The following is a 22,545-nucleotide window of genomic DNA, read 5'->3' as shown; positions in this document are numbered from 1 at the left end:
TTCCATTTTTAAGGAAAGTGTTCTAATCATAAATAAATTGGATGGTGTTTTCAATCATTGTATAAGTGTGCAAATGTTTAACTGTTAAATGTTTGCAAATCTTTGGTTTGTTTTTGTTTTGGATTTTTACTCCTGAACAGATTAAATGCCTTCTGCATGGTAAACACATAATGCTTGTGCTTTACTATTTATGTGTTGCAGAATATTGTCACTTTTGTAGAAATTGCACCAAGGTAGTAAAAGAGTTTAAGCTTGTAACCTCTTGTTAGAATTCTGTATATCCCATGTCTCAGGATACAAATCCTTTCAAGCCTGGTTACAGGTAACATCAAAGTAACATTATAAGTAACATTGACTGGAATCCTATTGTTGTTTGCATAAGGTTTGCATAATTTATTGTGGCTAACCGACAAGGGGCATCTCAGTTGTGCCATCGGAGACATAATCAGCATGGGACCAAGATACTGGCCAGCATTTGGATAGTCAGTCATGGAAAGTTATGCATTCCTTCCATAAACACCAATAGGACTCTGCTGATTTTTTTAAAAACTACAATAAATCAGCATATAAAAAGGTTTTGAAATCCTTTCAGCTGAGCAAGTGGATATAGATGACCCTGTAGACGGTGACAGAAATAGAGTCCTAATTTTTCTCCACCTCCCAATCTCCTTTCCTCAGTGTCTGTATTTGTTTTGAGTCCTATGTTTTTCTTCTGTTTTGCAAAAACAATCTCACACTTTTAAAACAACATAAATCTGTGGTACCTTGACATGTTAGACCCTTTGGATGGCCTCCTCTTTTAATCTGAAATTATATTCTAGTGTGTTGGCACTTGAGCACCTCTTGTTCAGTTATAATAGTCTATTTCTTACAGATCTTGTCCTGGTAAACTGACTGGTTAATTCTGTATTCTTCTTTGCTCCACCCAGGACAATGTGGCAACCTCCTTTTCAAATGTATGAGGTTGAAATATAACCCAAATCTCTTGTTTATGAAAATATGATTTCTCTGCTTAGAATCACCTCAGCTTTGCAGGTTTATGCTTTAAGTAATAATTGTAATAAAATACTGTAAAATACAAATGCACATCTCAGTGTGTTATTTCTTTTTAAAGTTTATATGAAGGAGCTGATTCGCAGCATCTTCACGTGATGCCACCAACAGTTCTTCTGAAGACCTTTTGGTTAGGAAGTGAATCAGGACTTTTCACTAAACAGTTGAACATTCTAGTAGACTGGGTCATAAACTCCTATAAAGAAAAGTACAAGACAGATGACGTGAGTGATTTACCTACCATAATGATTAAACAAAGACCAAAACATAGCTTTATGTTTTGTTCCTTTCTTTCAGAAGGACTTTATTAAAATCTTCATATCTTATGAAATAAAACATATTTGCTATTGTTGTATGGGAGGGTAAAAATTGAATCAAGCATCTGCATGTGTTATTTGTCAGAACTGTTATTATTTTAAATGCCTAGATACAGTATAGGAGATTTAAGTGGCATGTTGATTATGAAAACAGATACTGTGGAATGCCAGATCTGTTTTGAATGTGTATAATGTATTATCAAACATATGGTATAACTGAGAAGTTGAGCCATGGTGCAACTTTTGTGAGAAGAGTTTTTTACCTTCCCTCTTATGTCCTGATTTTTAAACCTGACTGCATATTATCTACTGGCAACATTCTCAGAAGATGCAATGTTCACAGGAGGATAGTGTGAGTGAGCCATTGCCTGAACTGACTTTGAAGTCAGTTCAAAATATTCATTCTTATAACAATCTTTTTTTAAATCGATGGGGTATCTTTGTTTCACTGGAAATGTGAGGACTAATCTCAATACTATAGAACAGTCTCATAACTGTGTGTTATGAAACAGTCTAATAATGCACAGGTCATCTTCCTTTTTTCCAGATTTTCAAACATGAGATAGCTGAGATATTGAATGGAATTTTGGGAGCCGTAGTGGATTATTGGATTCTTTCAGGGTTTGTGATGGACAGAAATGTGTTGCATCCCGTAGCTGATGATCTTGCTTCTTATATTGCTATTTCATGTGATGGTACCTTTCTTCATATTTGAATAATGAATAAGTTTGTGTAGAGCTGATGTAAAACTCTTCAGTTTGTACATACAAGCAATATTTGAGACATGTACCTGAATCTAGCATTTGATTTGAAATCAGTGTGTGAAGTAGAACGTCACTCATCTGCAGACTCTTGATCTTCTGTACCTTTTCTGAGCACATTCTGTTTTCCATTGTTCATCTCATCATAGAATCATTTGGTTGGCATTATTACCCACCCACCACCTGTTCCCTTTGACTTAGTACTTATGTGCCTCCTTCTCACTTCTCTTTTCAACTTTATAATTTACATTTCTGTAACACGAAAATGAAATAGTTTTCCTCAGACTGAAATTGTTAATTGCCCAAAGGCATTGTTAATGAGTCATAAACAAATGATATAAGTAAATAAATAAATACTTGGAAATTCCCAGGAATCATTCAAGCAATTGGTTGGTGTTTTTTGGTTTTGTTTGTTTTGTAATTTTAAGCATTTCAACCTGAACCAAATGGCACCTTATCATGGTACTTAAAAGACCAATAAGTTTTATTCAGCACAAACTTTTGTGCAATGCAGAGCTTCTTCAGATGTGTGCTCTTCCACTGTATAACACAGTCAGTATGGTGCGGTGGATAGGAACTGGAGACATTGGTTCAAATTCCCTGCTCAGTCATTGGAGGGTGGTAGTGAAAAATCATGATTTGAGCATTTCATATATCACAAAAACGCTATTTTAGAAAAGCATTTAAGTACTTCAACAGCTTTGTTAGCCTGATTGGCAGTATCAAAGAACCTGTTCCTCCTGGTTGTTTTCAACAAACATCATTATTATTATTATTATTATTATTATTATTATTATTATTATTATTATTATTATTATTATTATTATTATTATTATTATTATTATTATTATTATTATTATTATTATTATTATTATTTTATTTATTTAATTTAATTTAATTTAATTTAATTTAATTTAATTTAATTTATACCCCGCCTATCTGGTCGGTGAGGACCACTCTATATCATTTCAACAGGTTAATCTTAATAATTTAGGAGTAGCGGTAAAGAGGGAAAATGCAGTAGTGGTAAAATAATCAGTTATTTTTCTGTAGTCTAAGGTTCTTTTCCTTCTTTCTCTTCAGATTTTTCATCAGAGGAATTAAAAATGTTTGTTTCTTCCATCCCATCTTTGTGGCTTGAAATGTTTGTTGCAGAAGCAATCTTTAAAAAACATTTCCAAACTATTGCTGTTACATCTACTGAACCACTCTCTCTCCAAAAAATTGTGAGTGTCATTTTGTTTACCTCGTTTAAATTTAAGAATTCATGGGCTCAGTTCAAATGTAATGTTCACAGCAGAGAAAGATATGTTCATGTGTATTCCATTTCCCCAGCCTTGCTAATGATCACTTAATTTATAATCTAGGCATCTTCCAACATTTTCCCTATTTCATTAGAGATCACAACATCTTCCTCTATTTGATTCCTTTCAAATGTGTTTAAATACAATTGCCATCATCCACATGGTCAATGGCCATGCTGTGCAGGTATAATGAGAGTTTATTTATTTATTTATTTATTTATTTATTTATTTATTTATTGGACTTATATACCGCCCCATAGCGCTACAAGCACTCTCCGGGCGGTTTTACAATTTTAATTATAAAGGCTACACATTGCCCCCCCAGCAAGCTGGGTACTCATTTTACCGACCTCGGAAGGATGGAAGGCTGAGTCAACCTTGAGCCGGCTACCTGGGATTGTGGTCTGTCTAGAACATGGGTTCTCAACCTGGGGATCAGGGCCCCCAAAGGGTCACAGAGCGGTTTTCTGGAGGCGGGGGAATTCACCATGGTTGTTTTTAGTTGCAGTCATTTTTATCTTTATTGTAGTAAATATGGTATGGACAATGTTGTGTTTTTTAATCCTTTTAGCCCACAGATTGATCATTTTAATCTTAATTGGATTAATTTCTATTAAATCACAAGTTACTTGTCTGTTAAGGGGGTCACAAAGAGATAATATACAAGAAGTAGAATCTGACAGGTATTAGCTATCCTGACAAGCTTTGGTACCAGAGTGCTAGCAAACCAACTGCATTATGTGCCTGATCCAAATTTACAGATGGAACATTGTAGAAGAAGCTAGAGGGAGAATGGTACAGCACAGGGCTGTGTAGAAGAGGGGAGAGAAGAAACATCTTCACCAAAAACAAACTTAACAAATTGTTTAAAATACAAAAAAAAAGAGGAAGAAAGCCAACAATTAATGATAAATTGTAGAATGTTTAAAAAAAACAACCCCACAAAACACTAAGCAATCTGTCTCTGCAAGGCTTTTCATTCTGCCTCTTACCTGTGGCTTCAGTTGTTTCCGTAATGTGTAACTTTTCCTCTGTAGATATTAAGGGGCAATATGGTATTTTAGCAGTGTCAGATTCAGAAATTCTATCAGAAGTGCATGGGCATCCTTGAAATCTGTGAGACTCACAAAGGATTTTCCTTTAGGCCTATTGAAAGAGGGAATTTGGTTTTGGGAGTTGGGAATAATCTGTGCAGATTGTTGTTTTTGGACTCCTGTGGGCTGTGTTCACGTGGCACCCAGTGCTAAACAATTTGGCAGTCCATAGCTCTGGCCGGCTGCGTGCTGCTTTATGTAACCCTCCACTCCCATCATGGTGAGGAAGGATAATTTTCTTTGTAGAAACAACTCAGTTGTGAAGTTCACTCCCAAAAGGAAATTAGGGTGGCTTCATCCTCACTTAGCTTCCAATAGGACAGAAGTGTAATGTTCGATCTGACCTTTGGTTTTAAAAATGGGCTTAACATTCTTTTAAATATTTCAGATAATGTTTTAAACATATTTTAGTGTGCAGGTTTGGTGTGCTGAAGAGTAATTAATAAATATTTCTAGTAATAAAAAACATAATAAAAACTTTCAGAGTTCCCATTTCTGCAGCTCTCTTCCCATGCAATTGCCCATGCTGGTTTAGAGGGTCCCTCATCCTCCCTAAAGAAGATGCAGAAAGAGGAGGGGCCCTCAAAAGGAGGGAGTCAGCAAATTGCATCTCTTCCCTCCCTGCTTCTATTCATAAAAGCCTCCAGTAAATTAAAGAACTTTTTGTGAACCCTGTGTGTGGAAAACAGTTTCTGTATTTTTATTCAGGGAACAGATAGTTTAAGTCATTCTTACTGTCAACTACTTCCTGTAGAAAGCAAGGGGAATGTCACTGGAAAACATTTTCATCCCGGTTGACAACATACAACAGACCTGATGTATAAAATTTTATCCATGTGTTAATAGATATTAATATAATTTTGCTATAACCAGTGGAATTGTGATCTGTTTTAATTTGCTCTGCTTTCTGGGGTGTACGTGGCTATGTATCATTTTTAATTTCTCATTTTTCTGTTAAAGCAATATGCAATTTTTTTTAGTGGAAAACTATAACTGCACAATCTGTATAAACTAGGAAGCTATATGGGGCCACAGGAATTAACTTCACTCCATAAGTACTATTAAAACTAAGCCTTGCACTTGGTGGCTGGAAGAAAGTAAAGCTATAATATCTTTATTTTATTTATTTATTTAGCAAACTAAACTAAAAATAGGACCTGGAGGAACCAGGTAATGGAGCTAATAACCAGACATGTGCTAACATCCTGTTTATACAGACTAAAGCATCACTGCTTAACAGGTTTGTGCCTATCTTCCTGCTTTACAACTATGGATGCGTGAGACAGAGAAGATGCAGAAAGCCAGGAGAAAGAAAATAGGGCAATGGCCTTGCCCTGAGTCTCAAAGGGCATTACTGATGCTTAGTGGTGATAAGCAGAACCAAGCCGAAGTGCTGCCTGATGTACCGTAAGTAATACCTATAACATCACCAGTTTTATTCTGCTTTGGGGGACAGCTTCTGACCTGACACATTTCTTGAACTTTATGTGACCTGTGTTGTTGTCTGCAAATTACTGTGACTGGCAGAAAGCTCTATTTTAATCCCATAACATACCTAGATAGGGAAAGCTGTTTCTCTCTTTCCTCCTGTTTCGGTATATATGCAGACTGCACATACTTTCCCACTATTAATGTAAATTGCTTCCCAAGAGAAATAGATCTATTCATGGAATTACATTTTTAAAAAACATTTTATGCCCTGTGTATTAAGTGATTGCTGGATTTATTACAAGTACATACAGTATTGTAGTGAATGTTTCAAAACTCGTGTAATGACCCGTATTTCAAAATCTGAAAGCATACATATGCATATGCATCTACACTTGTTCCTGCAATACTCGTTGGTGTTTTTTAATAAATGAAAATTAAGCTCAGTCATCTTACTGAATTTTTGTCATTGCTTCCTCTTAGTCTACAAACAAGTGGCAACTCTTCATACATTCCAAAGAAACGAAGGAAAAAAGTGAAAAATGAGATGTCGCATGGCAAAGAAAATCAGTTTTCTTCAGCTAAACAGATGAATGTTTGCAAAGTTAATATTAAAGGTATTGTGAGCTCTTTGCTTAACCTAAGTATTCACAAATCAGTTAGTAGTTTCATGTTTAGCTCTAGTGAATGTAAAGCTATCCAGTAAGCATATATGTAGGTTGAACATCACCAATATCAACATGTATGTAATGTTTTTTTAATATAAAGATAATAGTCTTGTATGTGATACAGCTTTTGTTGAGACATTTCTGACTCTCTCTCTCTCTCTCTCTCTCACACACACACACACAGAGAGAGAGAGAGAGAGAGGTTGCCAATTGTGGGCTCATCCAGAATAAGTCAATTCCAGTCGTGACTGCCTTGCTTTGCTAATCCACCTCAACCTGTGGTTGGGAAGGATCAGCATCGTCTTCTGATTTGAAAGTCTAATTCAGTCTTCATCTCTTTCACTCCTAGACACTGTGCGAACAAAGACTGAAGTGTATGCTGTGTTACGTAGCATATGGACTGTTGTCTTCTAGGCATTGAGCCCAGTCTATGAAATGCATTTGGCTTTTACTCTTAACTACATTGCAATCCAAACAGTAAAGGTTAAAACAGCAGCATAGTAATTTAGTCAGTGTCTGGTTAAAGCAAAAATACAATAAAATGCACTTCTGCAGATCTGTAACCATCTTAAACTGCAGGGTGGAATTCATTTTTTCATACTAATTTTACATAGACAGTATGTCTTTGTTATGACATGGATGCTCTGCAGTGCATTTGCTTATGAGAACTATGTTCCAAACAGTATGTTGGATGCACTAAAAACAAAGAACCTTCAATTTAGTTTTAGCCTTATTTGCTAAATTATTATTAACTTGTAAAATACAATTTTAAAACTGTCTCATTTTTCCTTAGTGATCTGTTGGTACCAATTTTATATAAATTGATAAATAATTACTATTAAGTGTGGAAGGGTCTAAAGCACAAGAAAGTGGCAAGATGTTTCTGTTTTCTGAAACAAGCAGCCTCTCTGTCTAAGAATAATGTCCTGCTGGAGATAAATATAGGACTAGTAAAATGGCTTAAGAAGGATGTTCAGGCATTTGCAGTTCTTTATTTGATAAAGGCCTACCTACTTTCATGGCCCCATCATTTCCTGGATGTAGATAACAAACTATGAACCCATCCCCATTGTGTGCAAATGGAAGGGGAGGACCGGAATATCCTCATTTATGTTTTAGGGCTTATTTGAGCATTCATCTTGGATCATATTATTCATAAACTTTTTTCTAATGTACTCAGTTGACAAAAAAATTAGATAATTACCAGAATGTTACAATCTGCCTAAATTAATAGGGCTACTACTGGTAAACTGCAGTTCAGTCTTTACTGTTTTCTTGCCCTTTTACTGGCTCTAAATGAGACTGTGTTCCATCTTCTTAAGACTGCTTCATTCTTTTTAATCTCTTTTTTCTCTCCCTTTCCTCCCACCCTCTTCTCTCTCTGGTACTGTAGGCAAGCCAGACAGCCTATTGAGAAACAGCAAACCATCTGTTAACGGATTTGAAGTTCTGAATTGTACTTGAGTGTGTAGAGGCACTCGTGCTTAGCCAGAAACATTCATTTGAATTAAGCTACAAACGCTGTGTAAAAAGAACCATACACTTAATGTAGGTTCATGAATAAATTTAAGGGAGGGCAACTGCACTCTAAACTTTTATTGCTTCAAAACCAAGCATTTTTGGTGTTCTGTGATCATTCGGTGCTTTTATAATGTGATTGAAGCTTTTACAGCTTGAACAGGAAGGTTGTGGGGGGAGAGATAATTCCTATGTTAACCCTTTCGCAGTGCAGTTTCATTGCTGGATCTCTAATGGAACACAGAAGCTCTGTGAGCTTTTTGAATTTTCTTAAAAGGTGTTTAAGCAGGACAAAGGAAAATCCTATTCATTACTGAATGCTCTGGCATGTAGCCATATCTCCTAGTTCTCCCTGCACCTTATTTTTGTCGGTTGCCATTTTGCCTAAATTGGTATTATCTATTAATTTTATATGCTAGGAGAGACAGCTCTGCATATTGCTTGCAAAAGCAACAACGTGAAGAAATTGATTCATCTTCTGTCTCTACCAGGAATAGATATTAACGTTAAAGGTAAGTAGCTTATTTTCTGTATTGAACAAACAGCCCAAAGTTCCCAAACTCAAACATGTGTGTTTTTGAAGGTTCTGCTTGTTTCTTATTTTCCTTCCAAGGGTTTATGACTGAAATCAAAGGTTATATAGCTAGGTTGTAACTAAAGATTATTGAACCAGCCTTTCATTGCATTTAATTGTCTGTGTTCAGTTTTCTATTAAAACTCATTAGTGGTTTAAAAATTACTTATATCTAGCCATTTTATAATATGGAGAAAAAAGCTTTGAGTAGCTTTGTAGTCACTCATGGCCTGAATTTCTCGTAACTGTCTCACAGACTTGGTCTAGTGTAGAATTTTGATTGAAAGTTTTTCATTTTTAACACTAATTATATTCCATTCTGTCAAAAGAAAAGCATCACATTCAGATTGGTACAGAATGATAGTGAAGTAGACCTTTGTTTTTAATATTAGAATAGAAAATTAGCATATTGATCTTTCTTTTTAAAAAATATCATACTTTTACCAGCAACACAAAAACATTTTTATGTGTTTTTAAGGAATCTATATTGCTGTATTATGGTCATCTTGCTACTAATTTATAATGTGTTCCCAAACTTCCCCTGATTTATAATTCAGACCATGCTGGCTGGACGCCTTTGCATGAAGCCTGTAACCATGGTAGCGCTGTATGTGTCCGTGAAATTTTGCAACATTGTCCAGAGGTAAACCTGTTCAGCCAAGTGGATGGGGTGACTCCCTTGCACGATGCACTGGCAAATGGATATATAGAGATCGCTGAGCTTCTACTTCAATATGGGGGTGAGTCCATTTATGTTAAATAAAGCTTAGATAGACTTGACTGTGAAAAAGAGCAGATAATTAAAATTGAAGCTGTTTTGGATGTCATTTGGAAAGCTAGAGGGTTTAATTCATATTGATTCATATCTTCCACATTTACACTTCTTCATTCTGTCAGTTTTTTTCATAAACTCTTTATTTTACTCACTTTCATATTTGCTGAAATTTAGATTTAAAGATGTATAATAAACAGTAGTATAGATTGCATACTAGTCTAATCAGGTTTTGATTTCACACCAGTTTTTGCAGTGTTCTGCAGAATGTCTAGCTGAATTAATTCATAGTAAATTTATAGTAATTTAAATATTTTGTGGTCAGCTTCTAGAAGGCTTATGGTTTTATATTTCTTAGAGGGAAAAGGTTAGAAATAGCTCACATAGCATATTTTAAATATGTGAAAATTACAACATACTGTGTGCATCCTAATTGAGACATCACTGGAAGTGTTAAGATGTAAATTTGTATACACACACACCTGTACATATAAAGCCTTTGAAAAACGCAGAACAGCACGTAATAGTTTTATTGTATACATCACTCTAGTTTTGCTCTCATTTTACGTCTAGATTGTACACCTGTAATGCTATCTGTGCTGTATGCAGTAAAATACTGTAATGGTCTTTGGTTAGCTTTTAACTAAACTTGGCCAAAAATACAAATATTATGCCTATATTGTCTGCCTAGAAGACCTCTGTGTATCTGCAGTCTTCTCCTGCCCCCTAAAGGCTACTGTATTTGTCTCTTGCTGACATCCTTGCAACAATCAATACATCCCATGCTCTTCTCCCTCTGTGTAAGTTGGGCTGAACCTTAATGCTGTCTCCCAGGTGTTTTATTTATCTGTTACACCATGCAACTGACATGCCAAGCCAATACCTGGCCTCTCTTCAATCGGTCTAAGTGATACAAGAGCCAATATTACAGCAAGCCCTGGTCTTCAATAGAATGTGGCATTACACTGACAGATGTGCATTTTTCCTGGGTGTCGGTGAAGAATGGCCCCTTGTCCTAGGGGAGAAGATCTACTTGCACTTTCATCCATCAAGGGCTTCTGGCAACTGTACAGGCTGTGTGTGCAGACTTATCTTTGCTGTCACATGCCAGGCTTTGGCCTGTCGAGCAGTTTGACAACAGCATGACAGGAACTATGTTGCACATTCACTGTAGAATTACTCATGTTTGGTAACTATCTATAATTTAGAGTCTTCTAGCAAGTTGCCCTTTCCACAACTACAAACTGTCTCTGCTACCTACTCCATTGTAGGCTTTTTAGAAAAAGTAAAATTGCAGTGTAATATCTGCCTTGCAAATTTACTTAATATATATCTTTATGACTGTAGTAAATACTCCCTGTAGGTATGCCATGCAATCTACTAATACAACTTTTATGACATTGTTATTCCATCCTGGTGTCTTTGACTACAAATTCCATTTGCACTTGTGAAGAAAGCTACTTATTGTAGTGTGGCCTGAAATCCCTGTTGGATTTGTTTATTCTGAATAGGCTAATACTCACCTATAGGTCTTGCTGCAACACAGAATCGCTTGTCAGGGAGCAAGCAGATAGCCAAATGCTAATAGTCCTCTTGCTTGCCAAACAAGTGCTGCCCACTTGGGACATGGGTTTTGAGTGTTTTGCCATGTACATTAACCATGCTAGAGTGGAATGTGTGTGACTAAACATGATTCTCTATATATAAATTTACTAGGAGCATATATAATTTTGGTCTTTATTGAACTGTATTATGTATAAGGCTTTATAGGATCAAAAGCTGTTATTCTGGCTTGATTCTCAAGTCTTGTGCACTGCTTTTTTCCAAAATACAACACAGTGTCTCATAAAGTACACCTTTTATAAATGGCTGTGATTCATTATCTCTCTGGCTATGGTAATTGAAATATTTTCCAGAATCCCATTGGATGTTTATGTACACACAAAATCAAGAGTCAAAGTTGCCATGGCTATCTGAGAAGGTGCCAGCTGTGTGCCTTGATCACAGCTCTTTCGCACACTTACTCTGGCACATGCCCAGCACCTTTAAGTTGGCTGTGGCAACTTCTATAATTCCTCTTGCATACACATCAATATTTAGCAGGACTTTAGCAGTTAAGGAACTTTTTTTAACAAAAAAATAATGGTCTCATTCATCTCTGTATGTGAATCAGCTGCTGTAACAAGTATTATGTAGAATAATGTTTTGATGTTACTCAGAGATGTTTACTGAAACATGATAGAGGTAAATTCAAAACAAGCTGATTACATTTGAAAAATAAATGTATAGTATACAGATGTGAACAGGAATAGTATTGGGTTTACTTAAATGTATCAAATTAATTGACAGTGCAATCCTGTATATTGTAGAAGTCCAGTTGAGTTCAGTGAGGCTTAGAGAACTGCAGAATTATTGTTTATACTGTATTTTTGATATGTAAATCTGTGTATATCTGAGAGTTTTACAACACTTTTTAAGGTTTTTTTCTTACCACATGAGTGTATACATAAGGAATCAAAATCTTAAATAGCCAGCAGCAGCCTTCCCCTGCAACAAGATATGGTTGTTTTACATTCTAATTGTAATTAATCAATACAGTTGGGCTGGTTTATCATCTCCTAGATCTTTAAAAGCTGCAGACAGACCAGTAGATGTTGCAAAAATTATGCCATCCTATCTAACATTTTCTCTGTTCTTCAGGACCAGTATTGCTGCAGCAGAAAGATTCTAATGGAAACCTGCCACTTGATCTTGTAAACTGTGTAACAACTAAGCAACATCTTTTGCAAATTGTTCAGTCAGAACAGACGGTTGAGGACTTTCATGCTGAAGTAGAAAACTATCTGTATAATCAACAGACAGTATTTTGCACAATTCTTCTTTGTAAAATGTTGCTAAATTTTTGTACTGTGTATAATTTATTTAAACCTTTATCTGTAATATTTAAACATTTAGCCTGTTCAAATCTAACAATGGTTACTTCTAGTTGCTGCAAGTTTAATACAAGCTCTGCTAGCCATTGGTTCCTAGATCTTTATTGTAGAGAGCTTGAAACCTTTCAAAATCTGCCTGAATATCTTCAGAAAACCATTGAAGATCTGAACAGTGAATCAGGAGAAGAGAAACAAGCATTTGCAGCAACATTACAACAAATTTCCATGACAGTTCAGATGTCTAGATATTCTTTGACCAACTAACTTTCAAAGTAGCCTGGGCTGTCTATAATTGTTGATTCTCCAAAATTTAGGATAATATCTGTGCCTGTTTGAACTACTCTTCCCTGAAACCATGTTGTTATCCTTGTTTGTTCTTGCCAACTCTCATTCAAACAAACCACACTTTCCCGTTTTACAGAGAGATGTGGTTTATGGGATCAGAGGAAAATGTTTCTGGTCTCATAAATAGGTATGTGTAAACCTAAGGCTCACTATGGCTCATTTATCTATTGAAAAGCTGGTGTCCTATTACTTGTGATCTGGACTATATTATTGTTCTGCTAGCCTACCGAGCTGTACCAATGATCTGGCTCCAATTCATTGTGTTTTCTTATGCCAGCAGTTAAACTTGATTTGATTGGTTATTATACCAACCATGAATGAATAGGCTTGTTAGGTTTGTTTGTTTATTAGTTTATAGTACATTAATATTTGCGTAAAATAAATGTTTGGAAAATCCTTTGCTTGGTAAGTCATTCCTCTCCGTGCTTCACCAATCTTCATTCCGTTAATTGATTTCATTAATCATTCCAATGATCGTTTGCTATAAAATGCAAAGACTCTGCTATAGAGTGATGACAAAGAACAAACCAAGCAACTTCCTACATACACATATCAAATTAATTCTACCAAAATACAGTAGAATTTAAGAGCTTCTCGGATAAATAAATTAGGTCTCCCTGCATGGCTGCTGAGTGGCCAGCACAGCAGAAAAACTGTGCCATTGGTGAGAAAAGAGCAACCTTCGCCACACTGGGACACGTGAGTGGACCAGAGTCCCAGGGGCTGGACCCTTGTTAGGTTCAGCTGAGACAGTGGTATTTGTATTTGTTTATGAATACAACTATCCCCATCTCTATTGGGAACTACTAGTGTAGTGCCACCTTTATACATGCTGCTTTAAAAAGACTATGCGGCAGGACCATATACTCAACTGTGCTTATGGTCTAGAAATACATAGGAAACCAAGGAAAGGAATAAAGATGGAAAAGGGAAGGTAGGAAGAAGTGTCATTTCCCCCACCCACCCCGATTACATTTATTTTGGATGAGCTACAGTACAATATTGAGAGAAGGTTCCACAACCAGAGTAATTTTGGGAAGTCCTAGACCTTGGGATTGGGGGAGGGCTGGAAATACTGGGCATACTGAAATACTTCCAGTTGGATCTAGGGATGAACAAAAGCTACTTTGGAAATTTAAGGAGATGCATCACTTGATCAGAGCAGTGAGGAAGGAAAGATGGATAATGATTACCTGAGGTATTTGGAAGAATGAGAAGTCCTTTCCTTCCTCAAGTTCTTACCAAATGTTTGTTTCCATCCTTGCTCCTCAAAGGCAGCACCATTCAGTTTTTCCTGAAGGTAGATGTGCAGAGATTCTTATACTGTATAGTAATTAAATTCTGATACTAATAGCAAATGTTATTTCTATTTTATTATATAGTAGTGGCATGAGTCAGAGTGTAAAAATTTTGTTTTTTCAACTTTTCCAGGGCTGGAATGTCTAGAATCAGTTAAAAGTCGGTTGACAGTAGCAATCAAAATTCATTTTGCATCTACTTGATAGCGCTTCATATTCTTTTTAAGCAGAACTAAGAGTTTCTCCCATTTATGCATTCAGGAGCAAATTTAAAAGCAGACTAATTGCTATTTACCATGAGTGAAATGTGAAGACTGGTATCTGAATGACTGATTAATGGAAAAATTCTGAAGGAGACAAAAGTTCTAAGAATTTCCAACAACGTGTAGGGCTACCAGGGATTAACATGACCAGAGGAGTTGTTCTTCCAGATAATGGTGAGATGCTACTCACAGCATGTCTCACTCTTGATTTTGCTGATAAAGACTGATGGGGATTAAAGGCCAAAAAACATTTGGAGAATCATAGGAGCCCATTTCTGGGGCCAAAGCTGCATCCTTCACACACACTGGCTCCATTTTGTAGTACTTCGACTAGTACTGAAGAAACCCTGGTTCAGGTGGCCATTCAGCTTTGAAGGCTACTGGGTTGTCTTAGGCCAGTAAGCATTTCTCAGTCAGTCTGTTGTGAATGGAAGCAAGACCTTGCCCTGTATTTTTTCTGATTATAAGACGTCCCAGTTTATAAGAACCCCCACACACACTTTTCTAACCCCAAAATTAAGAAAACCTAGCTTAGAGGATTCAGCCTCTGGCTGAGAACACTCTGACATTAGGAGTCCCTGTTGAATCTGAGCCTACAGGCTTCACCTCCAATGAGGTGTGTTCCTATTGGTTTGTTCAGCATCTGTTGACATCAGTTCCATAACGCTTGTGATTGGAGGAATTTAAGTATCCTGACTGTAGCAAGCTAGACCTCCTGATTGGAGGCAGCTAAGCCACATGATTGCCTGTTTACATAGGCAAGGTACGGGCAGTTTTGTTCTCTCCTCAGCTATCTCAGTTTACTTCTGTGTAAAAGATGCCCCTCAATTTTAGTGTAATTATTACAGGAAAAAGTAGCATCTTATACACTGAAAATTCTTTTAGCTCCTTGGAGAAAAGGCAGAACATTACTTAAGGAAATAAGGCAACAAGAGGAAATATGCATGTGTGTTTACTTACATATGAACCTGCACACACAGACGGGGAAAGAGTGAGGAAAGGGAAGAATCAGCAAACAGGTGTGTATAGTTTACAGTGGTGCCTCGCTTAGCGAGCGCACCGTATAACGACGAATCAGTATAGCGATCCCCTTTTTCGGGATCGCTATACGGAGCACCCAATCGCCGCACCTCGCATTGCGACGATTGGGGAGTCTGGCCGCCATTTTGGAGCCGCGTTCGGCGGCTCCAAAATGGGCGCCGGATGACCCGAAATGGCCCCGCGCTGTGTTTTCGCGCCCTCCCCTCGCTTGCCGAGGGCGCGAAAATGCCGCGCGGGGCCATTTCGGGTCCGTTTTGAAGCTGCAAAACAGCTGTTTTGCGGCTTCAAAACGACCCGAAATGGCCCCGCGCGGCGTTTTCACGCCCTCGGCAAGCGAGGGGAGGGCGCGAAAATGGCTGCCCGGGGCCAGGAAACTTCTCTAAGTGGGAAGTTTAGGGCCGATTTGGAACGCATTAAATGAAGTTTAATGCATTCCAATGGCTTTTTACTTCCCGCTTAGCGAAGATTTCATATAGCGAAGGTTAATCCGGAACGGATTAACCTCGCTATACGGGGCACCACTGTATTATTAAGGCGTTATAAGATACTGTACATTTTTTCAAGCTGAAGATTCTTTAGTTATAGCACTTCATATCCTTAAACTGAATATTTACAGTACTGGCCATCAGTCTTGCAGAAGTAAGGAGATCCAGCAACTGTACTTTAAATAATGCCATACAGTATTTGGAGAAAATGCATTGCACGAAATATGCCTGCAATTAAAACAAAACAAAACAAAACTGTTTTCTTATTCAGCTGTTTGGTATTTATATCTGCTCAGCCATCTAACCAGCCTATTCATCTGTAACAACCCCCACATCCTACCTTATATGTTTTGCCACTACACTGTTGCTTTGATGGAAGGAGCATCATGGGGATTCTTTAGCAATTCTTAAATGTGACAAAGACATTCCAGGACTGTAGGTAAAGCTCTTGGATATATTTTCTTATTGATAGCTTTTAGAATTTGCAACTCAAGGTAACTCACGACATACGGTATTTCCTCACAATCCACTTGTGCATGTGCACGCGCACACACCAAGATGAAACAAACGGAAGTGCGCTATATGGTGCCCTGTCACACTGAACTACATTCTGCAACAACATATAGGAACCGGCTGTTAATATCTTCCCACCATTTGCTTGACATGATGATTTAATTCATCACGATTACAGAGTCATGGATCTGTAGTGCTATTGTAGAAAGAAACAAAATATATATTTGTATTGTAACAGTATCAGAAGTACTGGAAGTGAAGTATAAATGTGGTCTGTAGCTCAAGATCAAGATTCCTTCCTATATCCTTTAATATTCCTCTTTCCATTTATACAATATTATCCTCTTTTGGAATGCCTACAATTGACATTTATTTATTTAACTTATATGCCACCCACACTACCCAAAGTTCTCTGGGCGGCTTACAACAATTAAAATACAATAAAAAAGATAAAACAATTAAAATACAATGAAAATATATACTCTAAAAATTGCCATCAGGACCCACAGTTGATACTATTTCAGTTAAAAGCCTTCTGGAACAGGAAGGTTTTGACCTGGCGCGGAAATGTCATCAGCGTCGGCACCAGACGAATCTCTGTCAGGAGGGCATTCCATAGTCTAGGGGCAGCTGCCAAAAAAGCCCTTTGTCTCCTTGAGGGACAGCTCTTTCAAAAGGGCCCCCTGGCTAGATCTTAACAGCCAGGTAGGTTCATATGGAAGGAGGCGGTCCTTCAGGTATCCACAGCCCATGCCGTTTAGGGTTTTATATGTCAAAACAAGCACTTTGAATTGGGCCCAGGCAGCAACTGGAAGCCAATATAATTTAAACAGAATCGGCTTGATGTGTCCCCTAGTGGCCCCACCACTCACCAGATGCGCATCTTGATTCTGGACCAATTGCAGTTGCTGGACTGTCCAAAGGCAGCCTCACTTAGAGTGCATTGCAGTAATCTATATGAGATGTTACCAGTGCGTGTGTATCCGCTTGTCCAGGTAGGACGGTAGCTGGTGTAATTTCCACAACTGAAGGAAGGCGCCCCTGGCCACTGAGTCCACCTGGGCTTCCAGACTTAGACTGGGGTCTCCCAGGCTGTGGGCCCTGTCCCTTAGGGGGAGTGTAACCCCATTCAGGGCAGGGAAATGGCCCTCCAGCCTGTCCAGCAAAGCACCCACTAACAGCACTTCCATTTTGTGTAGACTGAGTTTCAGTTTATTAACCCTCATCCAGTCCATTATCAGGTCCAGACACAAGCTCACCACAGAAACCGCCTCACCTGGATTGGTGGAAAACGAGAAGTAGAGCTGAGTGTCGTCAGCATATTGCTGACTCCTCAGCCCAAATCTCCTGATGACCTCTCCCAGTAGTTCCATGTAGATGTTAAACAGCACAGTGGACAGTACTGAGCCCTGAGGAACTCCATGACATAAAATGCCGTGAGACGGAGCAACTGTCCCCCAGCACCACCCTCTAAACATGGCCAGCCAGGAAGGAGCAGAACCACTGTAAAGCAGTGCCCCCAACTCTCAATCCAGCCAGCCTATCCAGAAGGACACCATGGTCAATGGTGTTGAAAACCACTAAGAGGTCCAGGAGTATCAACAGGGTCACACTCCCCATGTCTCTCTCCCGGCAAAGGTCATAGTACAGGGCAACCAAGGCAGTCTCCGTACCAAAATCCATCCTGAAACCCGATTGAAATGGATCCAGAAAATCCGTTTCATCCAACTGTGCCTGGAGTTGCCCAGCCACAACCTACTTCAACACTTTGCCCAAATAAGGTTCGCCACTGGTCAGTAGTTAACCACCAGCCTTGGGTCCAGATTAGACTTTTTTTAGGAGTGGCCGAATTACTGCCTCTTTCAAGGTGGTAGGGACCACTCCCTCTCTCAAAGACATGTTCACAGCCTCCTGGACCCAGGTGCGAACCCCCCTGGCAGATCTTCCAATTAGCCAAGATGGGCAAGGGTTGAGCGGAGTGGTGGTAGAATGGACAGATCCAATCACCCTGTCCACATTCTCAGGTCTCAACAATTAAAACTCATCCATTAATACTTGATCTAAGCATGGCACATTGGACACATCCTCTGATTCTGCTGTAATGGTGGAGTCCAACCCACTGCGAATCTGAGTGACTTTCCCCTCAAAATGAATGGCAAACTCATCACAGTGAGCTGATGAGCAGTCCGGGACCTCCACCGGATTTCCCGGTTGAAGAAGATCCCAGACCACCCAAAACAGCTGTGCTGGATGACATTGTGAGGAAGCAATACAGCTGGAGAAATATTGCCATTTCGCCAGCCATATTGCCACGAAATAGGCCCGATAATGGGCTCTAAGTCCTATCGGACTCCTAGCGGCATTTCCTCCACCTGCGTTCCAGCCATCTCCCCTCTCGCTTCATCGTCTGCAGTTCAGAAGTATACCAAGGATCTGTCTAGGCTCTGTGTGCAGGGAGAGGGCGCTTAGGTGCAATTGTGTCAGCTGCCTGGGTTATCTCCCTATCCCATAGGGTGACCTGAGCTTTGACAGGAGCACCGACTGTATTAGATGGATAATCCCCCAGAGCATTCAGGAAACCATCCGGATCCATTTGTCTCTGAGGGGGGGGGGTAGATCCCCCACCCTTCCAGAGGGGAGAAGAAGCTAATAGACTAAACTTGACCAGGAAGTGGTCTGACCACGACAATGGGGTCACAACCAGGCCCTCCACAACCAAACTACCATCTTTCAATCCCGTTGAGAAAACCAGGTCCAAGGTATGGCCCTTCTCATGTGTTGGGCCGATGACACATTGAGATAGCCCTATGGTTGTCATGGCAGCCATGAAGTCCTAAGCCACCCCAGTCAAGGCAGCCTCAGCGTGGATGTTTGGGTCCCCCAGCACTAACAACCTGGGAGTCCTCAACACCAGGTCCGAGACGATCTCTGTCAGCTCACGCAGGGAGACTGTTGGTACGCAGCAGGGTGGGCAGTACACCAACAGAATCCCTAATCTGTTTTCCAAGCCCAACACACAATACAAGCCCTCAAGAACTCCTCTCAAAGGGATAGGAAGCCTGGTCAAGGAGATAGAACTCCTATAGACTATAGCAACTTCGCCTCCCCAACCCTCTGAGCAACATTGGTGCTAGACCGAGTACCCAGGCACACACAGCTGGGAGAGGGGAACACCATCCTCCTCTCCCGCCTAGGTCTCAGTAATGCATGCCAGGTCAGCACCCTCATTCAGAATTACATAATGGATGAAAGCAATCTTATTTTGTACTGACCTGGCGCTCATCAACAGCACTGTGTAGCTCGAGGGTTTGCTGATATGGTCATCTGACACAATCTGGTTGGGGGTAGGACTAGAAGAGGGGATAGATGTAAGATATTTAACCTTTCTTCTCTTACGTGGGCATGTTCTACCCCCACCGCCATTCCTTCCCCTACCCAACACCACCTTAATGGCTGCCCCCTAATGCCCTTCCCCCTTCTTGTTCCCTCAGATCCACTGTGGGTCTCTACGTACATAACCTGATGGCAACTGATAATCACAATAAAAACCCCTTCTAAAGCCCCTTCTCTCCCCCCCGCCAGCCAGGTGGGTGATGTTGAGGAGGGGGTGGGGCAGCCAGAAGTAGCAAAGGCCCAGTCCCACAAGACTATGGGAGTCCAGGCCAAACTCCCCCAGGAAGGCTGGCAACTGTCAGTGGCACAGCCACACTGTCCCTCAGTGCCTGAGGGACGGCAGATGATGAAGACTCCCCCCAAGGCAGGAATGTTGGTCTAGCCCATGCCAGTAAACAAATTATGAAGCTCATGCCAGTAAACAAATACTGGAACACTGGAGTATTGAAAAGTACAAAAACTTTGCTTATCAAAAAGTAATTGATAGAAATGTCCCAGGTCAGAAAAATTACTTGGTGGAGGTCTGTTTCATAATAGCGATTTAATAAAACTGACATTCCCACCATGGTTACAAATACCTCTTAAGTGCTTAGCATGATGCTCCTAATTTTTTCTAAGTAAGCAGATTAGATGAAGAATTATTCTATGGTTAAGTGAGCATATACATATCACAATCTTCCAACCAAGTTGTGTTGGATGTATTTTTTTTCCATTTTAATTGTTGGTGACTTTCCTAACCATGCTGTGTTCCACAGTCATTTTTACAGTAGCTTATATTTTCTGCTTCACACAGACTGCATTACAGAAGCAACTGTGATCTGTTATAATTAGATCTTATTGCATTATCTGAAATATCCTAAAATTTATCTCTGACATGCTAAACTCTCCTAGAAGAATAAATGCGTTATGTCAGTTTGATCTGGTCACGAATCATTAGTTAAAGCTTTTTCAAAGCAGACCTTCTCTGTGTGGGGGATATGCTATCTATAATAGCTCTTAAAAAGATGGACTTTTTTCATATGGATACCATGTGGATTGGTGATAACATAGCATATCTCCTCTATCAACCCCTTATGATTTTAGGAGTGTTCATGGAACATGAAGAATTGCTTATTCCCTGATGTGCCTTTTCATACTCAACACAAAAAGAAGGGAGGGAACTGATAAGATTAAATGACTGAGTAGACTTATCAAAGGTTCAACCATCAACGTATTCATAGGGAGTTCTCTCCTGTTATTAAATTAAGAATTTTATTTCTTTTTTTTTTTTACCTTTGGCAAATCCATAAAAATGCTTTTGAAATGATGTGGTACAGAAACAGCAGCAGATGTACATCTAGGAAACAAGCCTTTGAAATATTACTGACTTATTTTGCCTACAGCAACTTCTAACCACTAATAAAGCTGCTGGTTTTTGAATTGATACATCATGCTTCCCAAATTGGTATTATGGGGAAAAATTATATCCCCAAAGAAGCTTTGTAACCAGGTGGGCTGCATTCATTTCATTTTATTAATTTTTCATTTCAAACTAGCTCTTATGGTTCAATTACTTTTCTAGGCATACCTAGAAATAAAGGTGTCCTTCATCATCACAAACAGTAATGAAGGGGAGCAGACTTTCTCTGTTATGTGGCAATGTTTTGGGTAGCTGAAACTACTCACTAAGTATGCAACATTTTCAGAGAATTAGATTGCTCTCAATTTAGGCAGTTTTCTACTCTAATGTTCACCATTAGTCCTCTGCAGAGGAGAGGTTGTATCCACATGCTTGCACTCACAGAGTGAGAAATAACTTTAAAAACTTTATAACCAAACAAAATGTACAAATGATTGTTCTCCAGTTGTGCGAATGGATAGCTGAGAATGCACAGCTAGGAGTGTGGAATATATTAGGCAATCATTTATTTTGTGGCACATGACCTCTTGTGTTCTACCAAAACTGGTTGCATGAGTGATATTCTGCCCAAGGATTTCCACTCACCAGCATTCCTAAACTTGATTGGAAACAAATTTGTGGTATGATTCTACTAGTAACACAGGCAAATCCACAATGTACCTCTTTCACATGGAAAAGGGCCTAATCTAGTGGAGGCATATTGCCAGTGGAATAGGAAAAAGAGGCTGCCCCCCCCCCCCCCGACTTATTTCCCTTCTCCCTATGCCCCCTTGCAAATCTGCTCCTTCAGAACAGCAGGGGAGGTGATGCTCTACTCTACATAGATACTAATGATGTGTGCAGAACTTTATGACCTGGTAGCAAAATGATGCACGTTTTGTTATAGTCAACGTTTTATTATTAGCCATGGGATTTTTGGATTTCTTGCACATCAATCCCAGAATTCAGCAAATTCTGGGAGTTGCATCTAAGAAATCTATGTCTATAAGTAGTTTTTTATCGCTCACATGTGAGCCTTGCTAAGTCTCCAAAGCTACTACCATTCGGGGGGGGCACCATGGATTATGGGACTGATCATTTTTTAGAGAACCTAATGGACAGAGAGACTAGCAGTCCCATAATCCCTTGCAGCACTGCAAAGTTTTGCCACTCCCAGTGATTTCTTCTTCAGAGGCAAATGGTGGTCACTCCAGAAGCTTATATGAGAGGCCCATAAATGAGTGGTGAAAAATTCTTCTGTGGGTTGATTTCTTGGCTGCAGCCCAGAATTTTGGCTCAGGGAACTCTTGGCAAATTTTGGCAGCTGCAGTACAAAAACCCCAGAAGTTTCATGTCCTGTTATCTGTGCTGATATCACAAGCATGGAAAACAGTTTTGCTCTCTCGC

General features: G+C 39.2%; 1 protein-coding gene across 8 annotated transcripts in view; it reads left to right on the top strand.

Annotated features, from left to right (window-relative positions):
* Positions 1 to 13,164, top strand: part of SLF1 (SMC5/6 complex localization factor 1) — a 61,056-nt gene extending 47,892 nt beyond the window's left edge. For all 8 annotated transcript variants that reach the window (XM_020793251.3, XM_072992532.2, XM_020793246.3 and 5 more), the window contains 8 exons: positions 1,115 to 1,277; positions 1,918 to 2,065; positions 3,215 to 3,357; positions 5,770 to 5,936; positions 6,441 to 6,574; positions 8,563 to 8,655; positions 9,275 to 9,457; positions 12,190 to 13,164. In XM_020793251.3, the coding sequence (XP_020648910.3) occupies positions 1,115 to 1,277; positions 1,918 to 2,065; positions 3,215 to 3,357; positions 5,770 to 5,936; positions 6,441 to 6,574; positions 8,563 to 8,655; positions 9,275 to 9,457; positions 12,190 to 12,686 (1,528 nt within the window). In that variant the 3' untranslated portion in view covers positions 12,687 to 13,164. The remainder of the gene's footprint in view (positions 1 to 1,114; positions 1,278 to 1,917; positions 2,066 to 3,214; positions 3,358 to 5,769; positions 5,937 to 6,440; positions 6,575 to 8,562; positions 8,656 to 9,274; positions 9,458 to 12,189) is intronic.
* Positions 13,165 to 22,545: the final 9,381 nt, after the last annotated feature.

Source organism: Pogona vitticeps, chromosome 2 (genome assembly GCF_051106095.1).
Source record: "Pogona vitticeps strain Pit_001003342236 chromosome 2, PviZW2.1, whole genome shotgun sequence".
NCBI classification, from domain to species: domain Eukaryota; kingdom Metazoa; phylum Chordata; class Lepidosauria; order Squamata; family Agamidae; genus Pogona; species Pogona vitticeps.
Note: the sequence above shows the minus strand (reverse complement) of the source record. Positions and strands in the feature narration are given on the sequence as shown.